At 35.5% G+C, this 21,138-nt stretch overlaps 1 protein-coding gene across 1 annotated transcript; it reads right to left on the bottom strand.

The window, feature by feature from the left end:
- Positions 1-6,100: 6,100 nt before the first annotated feature.
- On the bottom strand, positions 6,101-15,349 carry LOC105224148 (juvenile hormone esterase). Its single transcript, XM_011202144.4, has 8 exons — positions 15,025-15,349; positions 8,727-8,870; positions 8,326-8,665; positions 8,065-8,267; positions 7,647-7,994; positions 7,418-7,583; positions 7,207-7,342; positions 6,101-6,510 (listed from the first exon to the last, which is right to left on the bottom strand). Exons 1-8 carry the CDS (start codon positions 15,319-15,321, stop codon positions 6,297-6,299), a joined length of 1,848 nt encoding a protein of 615 aa, XP_011200446.2. The 5' UTR covers positions 15,322-15,349; the 3' UTR covers positions 6,101-6,296.
- Positions 15,350-21,138: the final 5,789 nt, after the last annotated feature.

Raw genomic sequence — 21,138 nt, 5'->3', positions numbered from 1 at the left:
AATTTTACAAGATGATAATGCACCATTGCATCGAGCCACGATTGTGACCAAACTTAAAGCCAAAAACGCAATGTGATCTTCGATCAACCACCGTATTCAAAAACGACTTTGCTTGAAAAGTTGTGTATCCAAAAGAATCACTTCTACATAATCTTTTAAAATGTTGCAGAAGTGTTTTGGGTAGTCAGCTTTATCACGATTTGATAAATACATTTGAAAAGCAAAAGGGTTGAGTGAAGGTCGTGAAGCCATCGATTGCTTGCCTCAAGCGAGTGGTGCATCCACCTCTTTTAAAGACTATAACAACGAAAATTAAAGAAAAAGTGTTTGAGAATTATCGTGTTGGATTTAAAGAAATGAAAGAAAATCACAATATCTCTTGCAGAACGAATATGGTCAATGTTTTGGTTATGAAGTGTGCCAGTGCTAGACTCGTACCAGAAAATCTGAATGTTTCACAATCAAAACCGCGATTAAAGGTTGCTAAAGAGATGTTTGATAACGTAATTAAGGACTTATCAAACACATCATTACTGGTGACAAGACATGAATTTATGAAGCCGTCCAACAATTAAACCTCAAAAAAAAAAAACAAAATTCGCTGAAGACACCAAAGCTCATCCCAGTCGAGGGTTATAATAAGTGTACTCGTATTGAGAATTTTATTAAGCGCTGGCAAGCTTTTATTGTCTTAGAACCGTATTAAAAAACGTGAGTATGTAATTTTTGTTTTTAGCAGAAAATTTAAATTAAATTTACATTAATGTCAATTTCAAATTAGTAAGGTCAATGAGTCGAATCAATATGAGGAATGTGAAGTTTAATAATGGGTTAGATACTCTATATGCAAGATTGAGTTGTGATAACCCCTCTGCGCATGTATAAACTTAGATCGCAGTACTCTTTCTTAAAGGCTCTTATGACTATTGGTTTATAATTATTATATATAATATACATATTTTATAATTATCAATCGCAATAAAACGTAATTTATTAGTACAAATAAATTTAATACATATGCTCGTATATATTATGCTTGTATGTATATAAATTCATTTAAACTATACTAGATTAAGCAATAAAATAAAATAAATGCAAATTCAGTGATAAGAGAGAGCCATTTGAGAAACTGAGAGCGCATTTCAATTGGGTTACAAGTCAGGTGTTAATATTGTTACGATAATGGATATACATATGTGTCTGTATATTTATATGTACAATGATATACAAGTAGATGGCGCCACCAGGGGCCCTAGATTCAAAAAGTTTACTTTGGAATCCTAGCATTATATGATTATACAGTATAATAAAAATACGTGAATGTAATTAGTTTACTGCTCTTTAATGAGTATTGTGAGTGAGATTGTTAGTAAATATCGTATTAGTTGCCATACCGTTATCACATTTGGAATGCACTTGTGAATCAAATGCGACCGACAAAGATGATGATGATACAAAGCTTGCACAAATAAATCACAGTGTATTTATAGTTATCTTTATTATCTTTTGTAAGATTCAAAACAGGTCAATTAGACCTACTATAGTAAAACAATTTGTTTGGCAAATTCGTTGTTTTTATTGAACATAGTTCTCTTTAAGGATGTTACAATGATTATAGGGACGCTCCAACTTTTCAGTACAATTTTTGGCGTAAAATAAGCCTCAGTTTCGTCGATCAAGAAAATTTCATTCCCCGAGCATTCTTTTTAGTATGTTACTGAGGGCCAGATCTGCAGAATAGGGTGGATGCTGAGGCAATTCGAAGCCCAGTTGACGGATTTTTGCCATCGTACATTATCTGCGTGAAACCGCACTCTCTTTTTTTCCTTCAAACGGACCAATAACGCTATGTAATAGTCACTGTTGATGGTCTCTTCTTTTTCAAAGTAGTCAATAAAAATTATTCAATGCGCACCCCAAAATAAAGACACCATAACCTTGCCAGCTGACTGTTGCGTTTCTCCACGCCTTGGAGCGGGGATTCCTCGTGTGCAGTCCATTCGGTTGACTGTCGATTGGTGTTCGGAGTGCCATGCTTCATTTATTGTCTCATATCGATACAAAAGATCGGTTTTATTACGCTTGAACATCTTCAAAAACTTCTCCGAGTCATCAACTCTTCCTGATCAAAAGTGAGCTCGCGCGGTCTCCACTTTGCACAGAGCTTTATCATACCCAAATATTACTGAATCACATGATGTACACGTTCCGTTAATATCTTTAGAGTGTCTGCTATTTTGAACATCTTCACTTAACGGTCATCCAAAATTATTTTGTGAACTTTTTTGATGATTGATTTTCTTGAGACAATGTCCGGAAATTTGTCATCAGGCCAAGTTTTACCTTCAACTGTATTTATTTCCTTTCAGAAAGTAATATTTATTAGTACGTGAAATTCCTTTTAATCAATTTTTTTCACAGTAACAAAAGTTGCTTCACTCAAAATCATATAATTCACAAACTAATGATCCGACAAATTTATAAACGTACCTTTTGAGGGTTGGTGCTAACTAAACTTCATATTGATTTAATTATAGTATTGCTTTTTATCGATCTGTAATGCTGGGGAATTTTTAAGTGGTCAGTAGGGTAATCTTTTTTCAATTTTTTCTTTTTTTATGCATTTTGTGTTCCACTATACCCTTAGAATTAATGTAGAAACCCACTTTACCATTGGAAGGTTTCGAAAAAGGCCCAAAAATAATAATACCGCTCGACGTTCGGAGCGCTCGGAGTGCACACCTCAAACTTTAAACGCGTTTTTCTCAAAACACACTTTTTTAAACTGGCGGACATGATTCCGGTCGAACTACTCAACCGATTTGCTTAATTTTTTTAAATGTTCACAAAACGCCTGGCTATCGTCCCTACTAGATTCATAATTTTTTATAATTTATTGACAATGTTATGACAAAATTTATGTAAAAAAACATGAAAAAGAATTAAAAACAAGTAAGGAAGGGCTAAGTTCGGGTGTCACCGAACATTTTATACTCTCGCATGATAAAGTGATAATCGAGATTTCATTATCCGTCATTTACATATTTTTCTATTTTGGTTCCTAATGTATATATTGTACTATACAGAGAAGGCATCAGATAGAATTCAAAATAGCGTTATATTGGAAGAAGGCGTGTTTGTAAACCGATTTCACCCATATTTTGTACATGTCATCAGGGTGTTAAAAAAGTATTATATACCGAATTTCATTGAAATCGGTCGAGTAGTTCCTGAGATACGGTTTTTGGTTCATAAGTGGGCGACGCCACGCCCATTTTCAATTTTTAAAAGAAGCCTGAGTGCAGCTTCCTTTTGCCATTTCTTCGGTAAAATTTAGTGTTTCTAAGGTTTTTTGTTAGTCGGTTAACGCACTTTTAGTGACTTTCAACATAACCTTTGTATGGGAGGTGGGCGTGGTTATTATCCGATTTCTTCCATTTTTGAACTGTATATGGAAATGCCTGAAGGAAACGGCTCTATAGAGTTTGGTTGACATAGCTATAGTAGTTTCCGAGATATATACAAAAAACTTAGTAGGGGGCGGGGCCACGCCCACTTTCCAAAAAAAATTACGTCCAAATATGCCCCTCCCTAATGCGATCCTTCGTGCCAAATTTCACTTTAATACCTTTATTTATGGCTTAGTTATGACACTTTATAGGTTTTCGGTTTCCGCCATTTTGTGGGCGTGGCAGTGGGCCGATTTTGCCCATCTTCGAACTTAACCTTCTTATGGAGCCAAGAAATACGTGTACCAAGTTTCATCACGATATCTCAATTTTTACTCAAGTTACAGCTTGCACGGACGGACGGACGGACGGACAGACGGACGGACGGACAGACGGACGGACGGACAGACAGACATCCGGATTTCAACTCTACTCGTCACCCTGATCACTTTGGTATATATAACCCTATATCTGACTCTTTTAGTTTTAGGACTTACAAACAACCGTTATGTGAACAAAACTATAATACTCTCTTTAGCAACTTTGTTGCGAGAGTATAAAAAAATGTTAATTACTTTTTTCATGATTCTAGTAGGGACGATAACCATTCACGTACATTTTATACTCTCGCAACAAAGTTGCTAAAGAGAGTATTATAGTTTTGTTCACATAACGGTTGTTTGTAAGTCCTAAAACTAAAAGAGTCAGATATAGGGTTATATATACCAAAGTGATCAGGGTGACGAGTAGAGTTGAAATCCGGATGTCTGTCTGTCCGTCCGTCCGTCCGTCCGTCTGTCCGTCCGTCCGTGCAAGCTGTAACTTGAGTAAAAATTGAGATATCATAATGAAACTTGGTACACGCATTTCTTGGCTCCATAAGTTTTTTGTACATATCTCGGAAACTACTATAGCTATGTCAACCAAACTCTATAGGGTTGTTTCCTTCAGGCATTTCCATACACAGTTCAAAAATGGAAGAAATCGGATAATAACCACGCCCACCTCCCATACAAAGGTTATGTTGAAAATCACTAAAAATGCGTCAACCGACTAACAAAAAACGTCAGAAACACAAAATTTTACGGAAGAAATGACAGAAGGAAGCTGCACCCAGACTTTTTGTAAAAATTGAAAATGGGCGTGGCGTCGCCCACTTATGGACCAAAAAGCATATCTCAGGAACTCCTCGACCGATTTCAATGAAATTCGGTATATAATATTTCCTTAACACCCTGATGACATGTACGAAATATGGGTGAAATCGGTTCACAACCACGCCTTCTTCCAATATAATAAAACTTTACACAAATACGGTATTTGAGCTGAGGTATCCCTTGTGGAAAAATTGTCGTGATCGGACTATAACTTTTCAAGGTCCCTGATATCGAACACGAAGAACTCAGTGCCTAACCTAACCTAATTTTTCACCGAAAATATCGGTAAATCTCCCAGAATTTATTTGTAATTAATTTTACAGCAAAATAAAAAAATATGTAAATGACGGATAATGAAATCTCGATTATCACTTTATCATGCGAGAGTATAAAATGTTCGGTGACACCCGAACTTAGCCCTTCCTTACTTGTATCTTTTAACTATTATTATGCCACATACAATCACCAATCATCATAAGGATTAAAGTCAGTCGAATGTTCGAAAATCCTGATATTAGTTATATGGAGGCTAGGTAAAGTTTTACCCCAATTTTATCTATATTAGGCACAAAGATACACTGTTGTGTTGTGTGTAAAACACGCTCTCTCATTTTTATTGAGATACGAGTAATTCAAATATTGGCTGATATATGGAGAATAAAGTAACTCGGAAGTTCGAAAATCTTTATATTATCTTGCTACTTACCTGTATTTAATAAATTTATTGCGCTTTTAGTAGTTTTTAACAATACGGTTATATGGGGAGTGAGCGGTATAAAAAGTAAGGAAAGACGGGGAATTTATAAAGCACCTAGCTAATCTTTTTACTAAAATGTTGTCATACGAGTATTATCTCATTATATAGGTCATGGACTCCATATTCCGATATAAAGTATACCTGATAGTCGAATATGCCCCATATCGGGCATACTGTAGCTAAGGGAAGTTCTGGGCAGATAGCAATTACTGTTGGCATTAAACTGAAGTACGAGTATGATCCAGAAAATATATCCACGAAACTTTATTAGGATAACTCAAAGTGTGTTCGAAATATTCGGCAGAGAGTCCATTAGAATACCGATAGCATATGCAGTATATGAGGACGGTGATAGTTTTAGGAAGTATTTCTATCATCCATTCTCGGCTATAACAGCGTATATAGTGTCTATTTAGAAGAAAAGTTACGGTGTAATAAAATCGGATATTTTATGCTTGGGGGCAGAATGGGCCTGCTAATTGCTTAAGTTCGACCTCCCTCTTCAACTACCTGTAGTTTCGTCATAGAGTCAACAATATGGTAACCAAAAAAAGACATTACAGGATTTGGCGCACTATTTTCTGAAAAAATTTTCAAAAATGTGCATTCGAAGTATATTTCAATGAATCTGTCACACAACCGTAGCGTTACTAAGGAAGACTGAAACCCTTAATTAACGCGCCGTGGATATTACATAAATCCTTTCAGGATTTATAATAAAACACTAAAAGAGTATGTACAACTATAAAAACTAACGCACTTTACTGTTGATTTACAAATTTATAAAAAAAGTTATTAATCTCATTTACATTAAAATATGTACATAATAATGAATATTGATTTTACACATTTCGAAATTATCTTATACGAAGACTTTTCGCTGCTATATTTACACTTAATTATAATTATTTATTTCTTAGTAGAAATTTTACTTCACAATTCATCTCTTGTGCTTTCCTTGCGCTCCTCGGCTGGAATGTGGGCTTTAAGTTTATGCCAGAACTCCACGCGATCGGCATAAATGTTACGTTCCATTTGTAGAATGGTGAACTCCTCGGGTGTTTTGTGACCCAAGCGGGCATAGTTTACCGGATAGCCAGTTGTCGGGTCCCAGTGTGTGAGTTTTGAGTTAGCAGGAGTTGGATTGCTGTTTCAGGTCGCGAGGAAAAATTTTAATAAGGTTATTGATTGGAAGTTAATAAAATTTATAGTACTATATACGGAGTGCTGCACGAATCGTACTACACAGACAAAAGGAGGTTTTGGATAGTGCTAGTAGAAAAGCAAGGTCACCAGACCTGACTACGACAGATTTTATGGGTTTTTGTCAAACAAGAGGTGTATAAAACAAAATCCAGAGATCCGGGGTCAAGGACATTGACAATCATAATTTTAAAGCTTCAACAGATTTGTAGGAGAAGAGGACCCTACTTTTTTTACTATCCATCGATATTCGATCGGTAAGGTTTTTTTCTACTATAGTAATAATTACTGAACAGATATTGAGAAAAATCATAAAGCGATCTACTGACGTCAGAACTACTAGGAAGAACGAGAGAGCAAAAAACTGAAGACCGGTTAGTTCTTGGTATCATCCCTTCATCGTCGAAAGTACTCGATCCAATAGGTCCAAGTGGTAGCTTAAACGATACACGAGACTGGACAGCTATTAACGAGAATGGTTTACGTACTGATTTATCAATTTAGGTTTTGAATGGTTGTTATGACGAGGTAAAAGAATATTCGAGCTAAGAAATACTCGTACGAATTGAAGAGGTAGGCGCAACTCAATTATATATGTATATGACTATAACTTCTGGAAACCCACAACCTGTAAACTCACCCTTCTTTTGCGAAATTAACCCACATATCGAGCATGGCTTCGCGCAGATCTCTATCAGATTTTGTCGGTGAAGCACTGACAAATAACTCTGAAGCTATAGGGAATAGGTATTGTAGCTCTTCAGCATGGCAAGCACCTAGAGAGAAAATATAATTTAACTTTTTTAAATTAAGAGTACTTTTAATGACAAGTCCTTTTATCGCATTATTACCATAATAATCCTCTCTGCCGCCTTTGAAGAGCTCAGAGAAACTTGCTGGACTGCGATGTTCGAAGAGATACACATAGAAGGGAGGCATTTTCACAGATTTTTCGGCTACCACGCGCTGGCGTAAGTACTCATCGATACCCGCAATGAACCAGCCATCTGAGATGAGCTAACAAATAAAAAATATTCGAGGAGATTACATAAGTATGCAATCATTCAAATAATGGCTTACATCAGTTATATTTTGGTGATTGTATTTGTCATAGTTATGCCCTTCTTTGAAGTAGAACTCTAAAATTTTACGCATCATCTCTTCACGGACTTCTGGTGCATGGTGATCATATTGCAGTTGAATTGGGAGTATCCAATCGAAATTTTGTTTGTAATCATCTAAAAGACCTGGCACATTAAGTAGCGGAGCAGTCTTAAGTAGACCTTCCTCAGAGGTGGCACCAATCATTATAGGTAGCGAGAAACCGTGCGGTATTTCAACTTCGCGTGGTGAAATAGTGAGGAAAGCGCCCTCATGTGGTGGCTCCAGAACTGGTTGATATGGCACCATAGGATCAAAGTCCCATTCCTTAAAAATTAAGTGAATGAATCGCAATTCAAATTCTGTTATATTATTTTAATGGCATGTGCAAACTCACGAACAACTGGTAGACAGTAGCAACTACTTTTTCGGCGCTTGCTTCACGCATGCAGCTCAAGAGCTTCGGCCACTTTGCTTGGTCATCACAACCCACTAATTGTGCGGCTTGCCGTGTACGTTTCGCCGAAATACCCTTGTACTGTGGTTGCGCCCACGGGTTGTAGTATGTGCCCGATTGTATAATGGCTTTGTGGAAGAGACCTATAAAATAGACGGTTCAAAATTCTTCTAACGTATTCACATAAGTATTTCAAGTTACCCTTAGAAGAGTTCGAGAGCATATGGTATGTAACACTGGCGCCACCTGCGCTATTACCAAATATCGTTACACTTTGTGGATCGCCACCAAAAGCTTCGATATTTGTCTGTACCCAACGTAAAATCTCCACTTGATCTTTTAAACCGAAATTACCGGGACAATCGAGCGTTTCAGTACTCAGAAAACCGAGTGGGCCGACACGATAGTTGCCGATCACCAAAATAACATCGCGATCGAGTAAAAAATCCGGTCCATAAAAGCTGCTAACGCCGGAACCACATTGAAAACCGCCACCGTGAAAATAGATCATGACAGGCAAGGCACTCGTCTGATTGTGTTCCTGTGAAGAGTACGAAGGTCTCTCAGTAACGCACATATTAGGTGTTAAGTTTATAGCTTACCTCCGGCGTATACACATTTAGATATAGACAATCCTCACTACCTTCGATTTCCATATCACGGCGATAAGGATCACGTTGCATACAAATTGGTGAATCCTTAATGACATGTTTCTCTCCAGCCCATGCGCCATACGGTACAGGTGGCTGTGTTAAATTGTTTTATAGTTATTTTTATATTTAATTATAACTTTATGACGTTTGTGTGATATGCGAGAGGAAACAAACGGCTTAAACTTTTCACGCTTGTCACTTTTTCACTTCGCGAATACTAATGAAGTGGGAATGATTATATTATTTATTTTTAATACGGCACTTTCGAAGCTCAAGCACATTAAATAATGTCGGCTTGTATTTGATCCATAAATATGTATATGGATATTGCGGAAACTTATCGGAATTAACACTCGCCACAATACGGATACAAAAAATTCGTGGCACTTGATCTGCCATTCTTATTTATATAAAATACAGTTTCAGCAAGAACTGAAGCGTCTCGGCCTTCCTAAGCGACATCGCTTCGCTCTATGGGATCTTGAAAAGTTCCAAGAACATCCAACATTTTCGAGCAAAATTTTGTTCAGACCAATTTCTGGTTCAAAGAGTATGTAAATAAGCAAAATTGCTGTATCTCTAAAGAGATTTAAGAGAGCCATTTCATCAAAAAAAAAAAACAACGGTTTGGTATGGTTTGTAGGTCGGTGGAATCATCGGTCCATATTTCTTCAAAAATGTTGCCGGTAAGAACGTAACCGTCAATGGCGACCGTTATCGCGCTAGAATGTCTCACACTGAAGCTCGTGATTTCAGGGACAAGACGTGGCACCTTCCCACACATCGCATCAATCAATGGATTTACTGAGAGAACACTTCGGTTAGCAGACCATTTCACGTTTCACTTTTGTTTCACCATTGAAAATTGTCCAAGATTATTAAGCAAATTCATATTCTCAGAAAAATTCACAAATTTACGTTCATCGAAAATCTTCTTCTCAGATGCGGCTCATTTCTGGCTTAATGGCTTCGAAAACAAATGAAATTCTTGCTATTTCGGTGAGTCAAATAATCGTGAGTTTCAGGAAACGCAATTGCATCTCCAAAAATGTACCATTTGGTTCGAATTGTGGCATTAATAGCAAGAGTTTTAACACGTTATTGGCAGACCCTAGTTTAGCTATTAGAGACAATAAGACATTCTTCCAGAAAGCTGCTTTCTAACGTATAAATTTACAGTAATGAAGCATTGCTAAAACCTTTTTACCTAAAAATCGACCTTTAGTGGATATTTAGTCCACTTTTCTTACTGGCGCAAAAAAGTATTCGGAGAATCAGATTGGCAACAAAGGTAGAAGAACTAACCAGATTAGAGGATTTATAATATACAATGTTCTCTTTTTATCATAGAATGTATTACATATTTGCACACTTTTATCTCTATATTATTGCGGAAAATAATGAAAAATAAAATAACTGGAGCACATATATGAAATTATATGTAAATGGGTTGTTTTATAATCTTGGAACGATATCGTAAATAAGAGTCTATCATTTACATAATGGGCTCACTTATTTACATATTGACAGCGGTATTGACATATCATTGCGAAAAAAAATAAAGTTAAAAGCCTCATTAATTGGCATAACGAATAATTTTGCATACATTAACATTGAATAAACTTCGCAGAATTAACTAGAACGAAATATACATATTAACAAACAATATTAAAAAGGTATTAGAGAAATTTTGGTTCGAATGAATAACTGAAAAATTGTTAAAGCTTTTAACATTTTGTTTAATTAATTCGAACAAAAATTCAAAAAAATGAATCGCAGCTAGAATATCTTGCATTCCGCTTGGTAACACCAGTTATGTAAATTTTAATTTCTCTATTGCTATAATGCGCTGCTAATTAGCATTAACAAGTAGACTTGATCTAGCTGCTTTCATAATTTGCCTTCGATTTTGGAATATACTGCGTTTGTGCGTTTCGGAATTAATGTATTAACTGTAAATGTATTTATCATAATCAGTCTGCTTTCGTTTTCATTCAAAACAGAAGTGCGGAACGAAAAAGATATTGGTTGCTCAATGTGTTCAGGAAATAAATTATGAGAAAGATATAAATTGTATAAAATATTTAATTAGAAATAAAAAATCTGTCTGAAATATACGTGAAACATATGTATGTGGATCGTGTGCTGAACGATTTTGAACATTGCTTTTCGAAAAAAAATATTGCTGAATTTAAGATGGTTTACCACCACAGAAAATTAGAAATAATAAATTTCACTAAATATGTGCAATACAAATGTGGATCGTGTATGGAACGTATGTTCATCAAATTAATAGTCGACAAAATTAAAATTGAACTAAAGATGCCTTATCACTGCAGAAAATCCGTAAAAGTGTGGAACATATTTCATATGTGGATCGTATGTGGAACAAATTTATAATTTACAAATAGATAGAAATTATTTAGTATAATTAATTTGAAATATAAAATGTTCAACAAACATGTACAGAACATATGTGGATTGTATATGGAACGTATGTAAAACAAGTTGGTATTTTATAAAATAAAAATAAACACAAACTATAAGTACTACAAACAATTTACGTAGCATTGCAACATATATCATATGTGTATCACTTGTGGAACGTATTGAAATTTTTAGAAGTTATGTAGAATAATTAATTAGAAATATAAAATTTGCAAGAAACATATGCAAGTCATATGTGTATTGTGTGTGGAACGTATGCAAGACAAATTTATATTAAAAAACTAGGTCTTGTAACACTACAAAAAATTTGCATAGTTGTAGAAATTCAAATCATGTGCTGCAAGACCAACTGGAAAATAAAGCCTATATAGTATGTACATACATATATATGTATGTATGTAGAGGAAATAGAGAAATATACCTTGGCGCGTAATATTAATAAGTGTAATTAAAAGTAGGAATACTAATGAATGATATCTGCACTTCACCTCTTTACTGTTCGAATGGGTCAACAGTAATATAGTACCACAACAGTCTCTTTCTCAATTAGTTATTACCTCATTTTAAGATTACTTGCATCATTTGATTTTAGCCATGTATGTATGTATATGCCTGTACAATATGTGTTATACCAATAAATGTGAGAATCACGTGGCTAATGCTTACAGACGTATTGAGTAATAAAAAAAATAGTGTCCCATAAATTACATAAAGATGTAAATTTGAATAAAATGTGACTCTTTACAGGAATTGTTTTCAATTTTATCGGCCACGCCTTTATAAAGAGTAAATTTTCCATTAAAAGGGAAAATAAAAAGTACCGATATTCGTTGTAAACAAAATATTACAAAATAAAATTAAAAGTTACTGTACCGGAAATGCTGATTTTCTGGACTGACGTTTGTTTATATTTGTATGTATATATGTACTTGTGCTGATGCCACGACAAGCCTTCACTATAATTTCCAGAGTTAGTAATCGAATGCAAAATTATTCAATATAATTGCATTTAGCAAAACAAGGGAATTGCACTAATTAAAATGAAATGCAAAAGTGAAAGTCGTAATTCCTTTCAACCTCATAACTGAACGGAACGAACTCATTATTTTACGTAGTAATTATTCTGACTGGTGTCACAGATACAGCATGGGCGGCAAAAAAAATGTGAAAAACTTGAACCCGCCAAAATTAATTTTGCTCAAAAAGATAAGGAAACTACGAGACTCCATAAAATGTATATGTAAGTGAACAGCGAAACCAGTTGAGTCGATTTAGCTAAGTCTGTCTGTCTGTCCGTTCATCTGACTGTGGAGTAATCCTTAAACTTTTGGGATATCGATTTGAAATTTTATACACATACTTTTTTTCTCAAGAAGCTGCTCTTTTGTCGGAACGACGTTATCAAAAACCCATAGTATATACTATTATACAAGTTGAATGATCAACATCAATTCCCTTTATGCAAAATTATTTTACTTGAGGAGATATATTCACGAAGTTTGGAATGTGTTACAGTCCAAGGCAATGGTGTATTCTTCGAGAAAATTGTTCAGATCGAACCACTATAGTATATATTTACCATATAAACTGACCGATAAAAATCAGGTTCTTATAAGGAAAACTTTTTTTTATTTCACAAGACATACTCACGAAATGTGATATAGGTTATTGTCTAAGACAGTATCTTGTGCTACAACCTCGCAAGTGTAAACTTGGCTTACTATTGGGAGTTGGCAGTTAAGAAATAAATTTCATCGGATTAGAAATAAAGTGTATAATTACAAGTAAGCCCACAGAAGGAAGGAATTCATTATGATTATGTCCTTCCCAAGTATTAAGGTATCGAAACTCAACTTGATTTCTTTTTGTATATAGTTTCTATTATGAAAAAACGAGTATGTTAAACCGAATTTTAATATTGAACCTTTGAGAGTCATATAGTGTTATAAGTCCCTACGTTGGGAAATTGAAGAGTCCACAATTTAAAATGTAGTGTTTCTAAGATATATTAAAAATTATATATTCAGATTTCTATCCATTCCAGCTTTATTTGTGTTTCAGATAAACTTTTCAAACCATGACGAAGTACGAGTATATGTACTTCAGAAAGGACTGAAACAAGGTATCAGCTCCCTGTACCGAAGATCAACCTGACTGGGGGTCCTTAAATTGCCCAGTTCCGAACAGAGCTTGCGAATACCGGGCGCCCTTCGTAATAAGATGCTGTTTTTTGCGTAGCGGATGCTATGCGCAAGCGGAAATACTCTCTCGAATAATCGTATGAGCCAAAGTACTAAAATCCATACAAATTTAAAGGAGAAGGTTTTAAAGTAGTTCGGACCTGTTGCAATAAAGCCAGAAGCTACGTTAGTTGTCCCTACAAAAGTTAGTAAAGAAAGAACAGTCAGCGCTCAAGGTGCAAAGGCTAGCCTTTGCAATGGAGTTGAAGCTAAGGCTGGCTACAGGAAGGCAATAACACCAACGGCAATCAGTGAGAAGCTAACGAAGAAGTTTTGATAATCCATTGATTGCCCGAAAATAGTCTTGCTTCATTTTAAGCTTGAATTGATAGCAGAGGTAGCAAAGTGACAGAGGTCACTGAAAGAAGTTAAGCCGTCAGCCAAAGAGACCGAAGACAAAAACCGTGAGACCCGAAAAATTATTTACTAAAGTGGTCCGGAATCGTACTATCATTGGTGTGCTGGATGAGGTAGATTCCGAAGGAAAAATCACCAGAGCCTAATGGAAATGGCAAATTAGTCTAAATGTAGATTTTGTTATTTTGTAATATCGATGTTTTCATACAAAATTTATGGTTTTTAATAAAAAATATTAATATATAGTATAAAATATTTTAATATTTGAACATTTTTAAGGAGGAGTTTAAAAATATCATAAGAAAAAATCCTAAATTTTTTGCATATTTGGGTTCATTACATTTAAGCTTATGCAGTGAGTATTACTGCATATTGAATCATTTCATAGAAAACTAGAAATCAACATTTTCATTCTCTGTTTACATACATATGTACGTACATACATATGTCCACACTCATACGTAGGCATATGCAAATGAGGACCACCCTAAGGCGCTGGCACGTGCTTATAAATTACTCACTAGGCCGTAGTTTGGCACTTGTTTGTTTTTGTTGCAACAGCGTAAATTAACAACACAAGCTTCGGACTGACGAATATGCAAATTTGTTTCTATGTTACAATGTTTTTTTCTATAAATCCGCTAATTAAATACTAACAGCTTGCTAAATTAATTTATGTATTCCATATTTGCGCATGCCTATCGTTCAACGAACTGTGTAAGTAAGAAAATAAATAAAATTACTAAAAAATGTAGTTATTGCTATTGTTGTTGGTGTGCTTTCTCACTGCAATGATATAGCAGAAAATATGTCTCTGGCACTTGCTTGGGAGGCCCTTAAACGACCCAGCATCGATTTGCTGTGGGCAATTTTTTTGGGCAGACCGTTATTAAAGTGCCCTGTCAAGCGTAACAACACGACAACAACACAAAAACAGCGCTTGTGCGCAACTCACTGTTTGAAGCATCCGAAAAAACCGGATTGCAAATTTCAAACAAAATTTTATGACACCAAAAAAAAAAAACAACAAAAATTAGTAAATAATATTTCGCCACTTCATTAGCATTTCGAAATCGAAGTAAAATTTCGCAATTTGCATTTAACTTTTGTTTTAATTAGGTAATTAATTAATTATTTTTGTTTTGTCGCCTTTTTTGTTTCACTACCACATATACAAACACAAAAAATGCGCTGAAACACACCTTAAAGCGCAATTCGCCCACTGGCGGCAGCGCATACGGCACGCCCATAAAGGCGCGCATGTGTCGTCCACTGTGCGAGGTGCGATGGCGGCCGACAAGGACTCCGCCATGTGGCAGCTCCACCTTCAACACCTCCGCCGTGCGCGCCGCGCTCGTGTCGAAGCGAAGACAGAGCGTAAACAGTAATAACGCCACGGTTAAAGTTGTGACGCCGTATAAACCGTTGACGACGCATGTGCGACGCTGTCGCCGCGTTCGCAGCTCTTTTGCCAATTGCCGATCGTTTGTATTAAACATTTTTGCGCGTACTGAAACGCTCGAGACGATTGTTGCCGATTTTAAGCATTTCTCAAGTTTGGTTAAAAGTCACTACAGTGACAGTATCAAAGCTGGGCTTGAGTGTATGTGTGTTGTGTGTGAATGCGTGTGTTGATACAGTCGTACTCGGTTTGGAATAACTGAGATTTTTCGGTCGCCGGTTTTTTAGGGTGGCCAGATTAAAGGGTTACATGGGTTTCCTCGGGTAAAAAATAGCCTTTTTTTAAACAATTTTTTCTCAAATAAAAAATGAAATATGTTATAAGAATTTTTTATTGTTACAAGCATACGCTATTAAAAAATAAATTTTGAAATTTTTGGAAAAAAAATATTTTAAACTCGGCCATTGCGACGCCATTTCCGGTGACCCCTCGGAAAAAGATGCGATCGCGTTGGCAGGATAACTCCTTACAGGATCATCTAAAGTGAAAAAATACGTGTTTTAGTTAAAATCTTAACTTAGAACTTGGACCAAGGAAAAAAGACTGAAAATTTAATTTTTGGCAGATATTTTTACAAAAAAATGAACATGAAAATTTCACGACTTTTCTTTCAAATAGTTGTAAGTCCAAGTCTTTAAGAATTGTTTCTAAAAGACCTGTGTACAATTTTATGAAGATCGGTTGAGTAGTTCTCGAGAAATCTTGCCAACCGACTCCAAAAACACAGTTTCGAGAAAAACGCGTTTAAAGACGACACACTTAGCGTAGCTTGCTTCGAGCGCACAAGTTCTCATGGCTGTATCTCCGAAACTATTACTCGGATCAACTTAAAATTTAGGACTCGATTTCGATCGTTCAGTTTGTGTGACAGCTATATGCTATAGTGATTCGTTCTAAACAATATCGACAGAGATTACTTTGTTGCCTTAAAAAATATTCCATGTCAAATTTCATAAAGATATTTCCTTAAATGAAAAGGTTTTCCAAATAAGCGTCTAGTTCCGATCGCTCCGTCCATCAGCGGTTCCGATAAATTAACCGTTTCTTAGAGAGAAAAGAACGGATACAAAATTTCAGAACGATATCTCAAAAACTGACAGGAATTTCCACCTAAATGCAGACAGACTGAGAGACGGATATGATTAAATGGACTCAGTTTACCTCTCTGATCATTTATATATACATTTTACTTATACGGTCTCCGACGTTTATTTCTGGGTGTTACATTTTGGACTTAGGTCTGAATTAAAGTGGGTATCAATACTTGAGTTTTAATTTTGCAACTTTGGAAACTAATATGTGGTAACTCCATTCAGTTAATAATTGAGAGAGGACAGGGCAAAACATTTGAAGAATCTACTTGTGCAATTTTTTATTAGTATTATAAACATTTGTAGAATGCACAGAAAGGAAAGTAAGAAAACGGGCGATCACTAATCGTGCTTCACATTTTATTAAAATGAGGCTGTACTGACATCTGATTGATTTATACTAATGAATAATTTTTATCATATGATATTCTGAGATTGTAGGCTTTTTAAATATATTATATGAAATTCCGGTTTTCTGTGCTTTTTTCTGATGAAAAAAGCATTTTTAAATTGTTATTTGTACAAGCCTACAGGCCTGGCATACTAAATTCTATTAATCGTCATTACTTATTGAGAATCATTTTATAGACTGGTGTTAAATGGTGATACGTGCAGTGAGTAAGTAATAAATATTTATCGAAAAGTATATAAAGCAATCTTTAAATATATTTATTTTAAATGAATAGGTTGTTATTACGAAACTCGCATATAATGTATAACGGTATTTAATGTTATGCTATAAATTGATAGGAAGAATGACATCCTTCTCGAACTATTTTTACTACAAAAGTGATCCAAGAATGAGTCTATTGATATACTGGTATGTATATACAGAATTTTTCAACTAATATAGTTAAGTCTGTCAATGATCAAAGAGTAATTTTTTGTATACTCCATAGGCAGAAGGAATCATTGGTCCATATTTCTACAAAAATTAAGCCGAGGCTAATGTTAGAGTCTATGGGGTATGGTTTTGAGTCATAATTAGTGACTTCTCTCTCTGAATTTTAGGTTGTTGATGTGAACGGGCTTTAGTTCCATTAAGATGGTGTTACATGCCGTACACCCTGTGAAACAATCTTAATAAATTTAAAGGAAATCTTTGCTGGTTCATTTTTCCTTTCCTCTTTTCCTGAATTCAAAGACTACTAAAAAACTACAGATTAATGATGATGTAAGCACAATTTTATTTTTCTAATAACATCACATACCTCTCCGAGCCATTCGATACCAAACAAGGTTTCAGACAAAGCGACTTCCTATCATTCTATTTCTTCAATCTACTCTTGCAGAGCTGCAGAACTAAATAGAGAAGATACTATCTTTATATAAGAGTGTACAGATTCTGGCATACGCCGATGATATTGATATCAATAAGGAAGCGAAGTAAATAGGTCTGGTAGTAAACGAGGGCAAGACGAAATCTCTCTTGTCACCAAACAAATGGTCGTCGTATTCGCGACTTGGCTCCCACGTCACTGTACTAGAACTACTTTTTGACAGTCATAACTTCGAAGTCATAGATTTTCCATAATTTCGATGGTATTGGGATCATCACTAAAAATTTTCAACTGACGGCAAATAGCGAAAAGGAAGAACGATCGGCGCGCTGTATATAACCACATAAGCCGTGTCTACGCCAATAAGGAAGAAGAAGATATTTGGTTTCCGAAATGAGATCGCACAGAAAACGGCACACATATTGGACCTAATTTCTCTACTGAAACTTATAGATGTAATACTCAGTCCACCCTTCCTCTTCTTGCGCAATATTTCCCTTTTTAGTTGCAATTACGATGATTGCCAGTTTTGATTGGCATTTTCATCTTACTCAAATTTTAGTTGCGTTAATAATTTCAAAGAAAAACGAAAATTGAAATTTGAGAAATAAGGAAGAGCGAAACAAACAAAATTCCATAAAACATAAGTGGTTATATGTTTGTAAAACTTTTAAGCTTTTTATGCGGTTAAGTAGTGGAAAAAAGTAACGGTAGATGGTACAGTTGCAATAAGAGTTGGCGACGTCTGCTTGCTGGCTTACCTAGACATACTTGGCTTGCGACCAATAAGGAATTGCGACAGTCAACTTGAGAGGTTAAAATTAAATTCATACTGTATGTATAGCTACTTCAAAATATTTTTAGAAAAAAAAAAAACTAAAAAAATGCTTTGCGACGACTGTGCCCACAATAGATTTAAATACAAATGGAAGAAGATTTTAGTTGCACAACTTTTGGCTTATAGAGTGAGCTTATACATACATACAAGTCTGTGTTAAAGCTACAGTTTGACAATTTTTGTACAGAGATAGTAATTTTATTTTTTATCAATACAAAAAATCTGGTACGGTAGTTGATCGATGGTATCCATCGCATTTTTGGCTTTAAATTCGGTCACAATCGTAACTAGATGCGTTGGTGCATTATCATCGTTTAAAATCTATGAATTGTTCTTCCACAATTAATACGGCCAAATAGAGCTACTTTTTGACCATCTGTCCCTTCGAAACAAATTGATTATGCACCAAACCACAAATGTCGAAGAAAACAATGAGCATCACCTTGATTTTTGTGTAGCTTTGACTTGGTTTTTTTGATTTCAGCTTTTTTTTCTCTCCCCTCGGATGATTGTTGACTTGTTTGCTTGTCAAACTCATAAAACCATGTCCCATCGGCAGTTATAATGCTCTCCATGAATGTGGGATCGGATTACACGCGATCAAGCATGTCCAAAAAGAGCTGTTGACAGTACTCTTTTTACAAAAAAATCAGCGTTATCGAGACGAGTAGAGCAAGAACGCGTTTCGTGCCCAAATTATTCACCAAAATCCTACGAACAGGCTCGAGAGAGATGTCGAGCTCTCTTTACATCTCTCTAACCTGACGATTGCCTGACGATTTTAAAGCACCATATCCTTTATGTTTTTAATATTTTCATCAGTTGAAGAGGTCGAAGGTCGTCCAGAGATATATATAGGGTGGGCCATATAAACCAAATGTTGTCCAAGTCTTCCTCTTCAATTTGCTTGAAGAAAAATTCGGTTAACATTGCGCGATATCGTTCAGCACGGCGAACGGCAGTTCCTCCTTTATTTTCGAAGAAAAATGGGCCGATGATTCCACCAGACCGAAATCCGCACCATACAGTGATTCGTGCTGGGTGCAATGGCTTCTCGACGATTACGTGCGGGTTTTCTGTGCCCCCAATGCGACAATTCTGCTTGTTAACGTAATGTGGAAATGAGCCTCGTCCGAAAAGATGATTTTTCGGTAAAATTTACCATTTTCGGTCAAACGATCTTCTGCCTAATAGCGACCCATTTCGTAAATTTTAGACTTTTTACTGAATATCTGTCACTTTCCGAATGGTATTTGACGTTTCCAATGTCGAAATATAGATAATTAAAATTTAAAACGTTCGATGGCCCACCCTTTATTTGAAGACATACCTCCCAACAATCTCTTGACCGTCCTTGAAGGCTTTGTATAACTCGTATGTAGTTTTATGTTCTTGATAAAACTGAGTCACCGTAAGTCGTTTCCAACATTCGCAATGATTCAATTTGGTTAGAAATAGAAATTGTATGGCTTATGGTGCGTAACCGATCCATGGTTGCTCGAATTACTGACTCTGCAGGGCGATTATGTCAATCGGATATTGGACGTAGAGCGCTGAACCATAATTTTGGTAATAAATTTGTTCATTTTGCAAACGTTGTTCTGGAATGAGTCTGTTCGAAAAATGATTTGGCAAGTCAAACTGATTATAAATCAAGAACAGTTATGGAAAAGAGCAACTCCGAAAAAAGAATTGCCACATTGAAAATCAAACGTCTAAAAAAACACCCGTTATATGCTAAACAACACCACAAAGTATATAAATAAAACTTCGACCACTCTTAATAATCGGTTATGGTCAAGATCCATTCATATTCTGAAAGGTTTATACAGGTACTGTTTGAAGCTATTTATCTCAACCTTTTGGGTCCATAAATAAGATTTTTCGACTAGGTGTGAGGGCCTCAACTCAACTACGCTCTGGAGGAAGTTACTAATGAGCTAAGCAGCAACTTAATATACCAAATATTGAATTCGACAAAAATTAAGAATGAATTTGATGCACAGAAAGCTGAGGGTTGTTACCAAATATTACTAAAAATCTCTGTTCATAACATATTATATTCTTCGACGAGTATACTCATAAGTTTTGAATATTTTTTGTAGTAAAATCAGCATTATTGCTGTAGAATATTGCCACCAATCAACATAGTCATGCAGTCAAGACGCATACCATAAAGTGGGAGAGGAACTCGGCTGAACACCTGCAGTTTTTATTGCACAATAATTACGAGGTTATTATGGCAAGCTTTTATTAATAGCTCACAAAACATAGTAAAAACTTTTTTTACACTAAACAAAAAGGTAATTATGTGTGCTTATACAAGAACAAATATTTGAAAAATTCACTGCCATAGTTTTCGAAATCAATTTGAGTTGACTGCTAATTGCAATGCATAATTACCGCAAGAAAATTGAAAACTCTATTACTATTAGGCATTATTGACACTTTTAGTGCCCGCCTAAAGAAGAAAAAACACGTTTTCCAAGCCAAGCATAATGTCTTGTGGCAGACACAACACCTACTTACATACAGACATTAGCGAGTATGGTCGTAAACATTGGCAACCGCACGATGACCTAGTGTTGCATGGAAAGCCATCGGCGAAACTTCAATGTTAATGACGTTCACCGGTGGACCGTTAA

The sequence above is a fragment of the Bactrocera dorsalis genome, chromosome 4, assembly GCF_023373825.1.
Source record: "Bactrocera dorsalis isolate Fly_Bdor chromosome 4, ASM2337382v1, whole genome shotgun sequence".
NCBI classification, from domain to species: domain Eukaryota; kingdom Metazoa; phylum Arthropoda; class Insecta; order Diptera; family Tephritidae; genus Bactrocera; species Bactrocera dorsalis.
The sequence above is the reverse complement of the archived record's forward strand: the minus strand, read 5'-3'. Positions and strand labels throughout refer to the sequence as shown.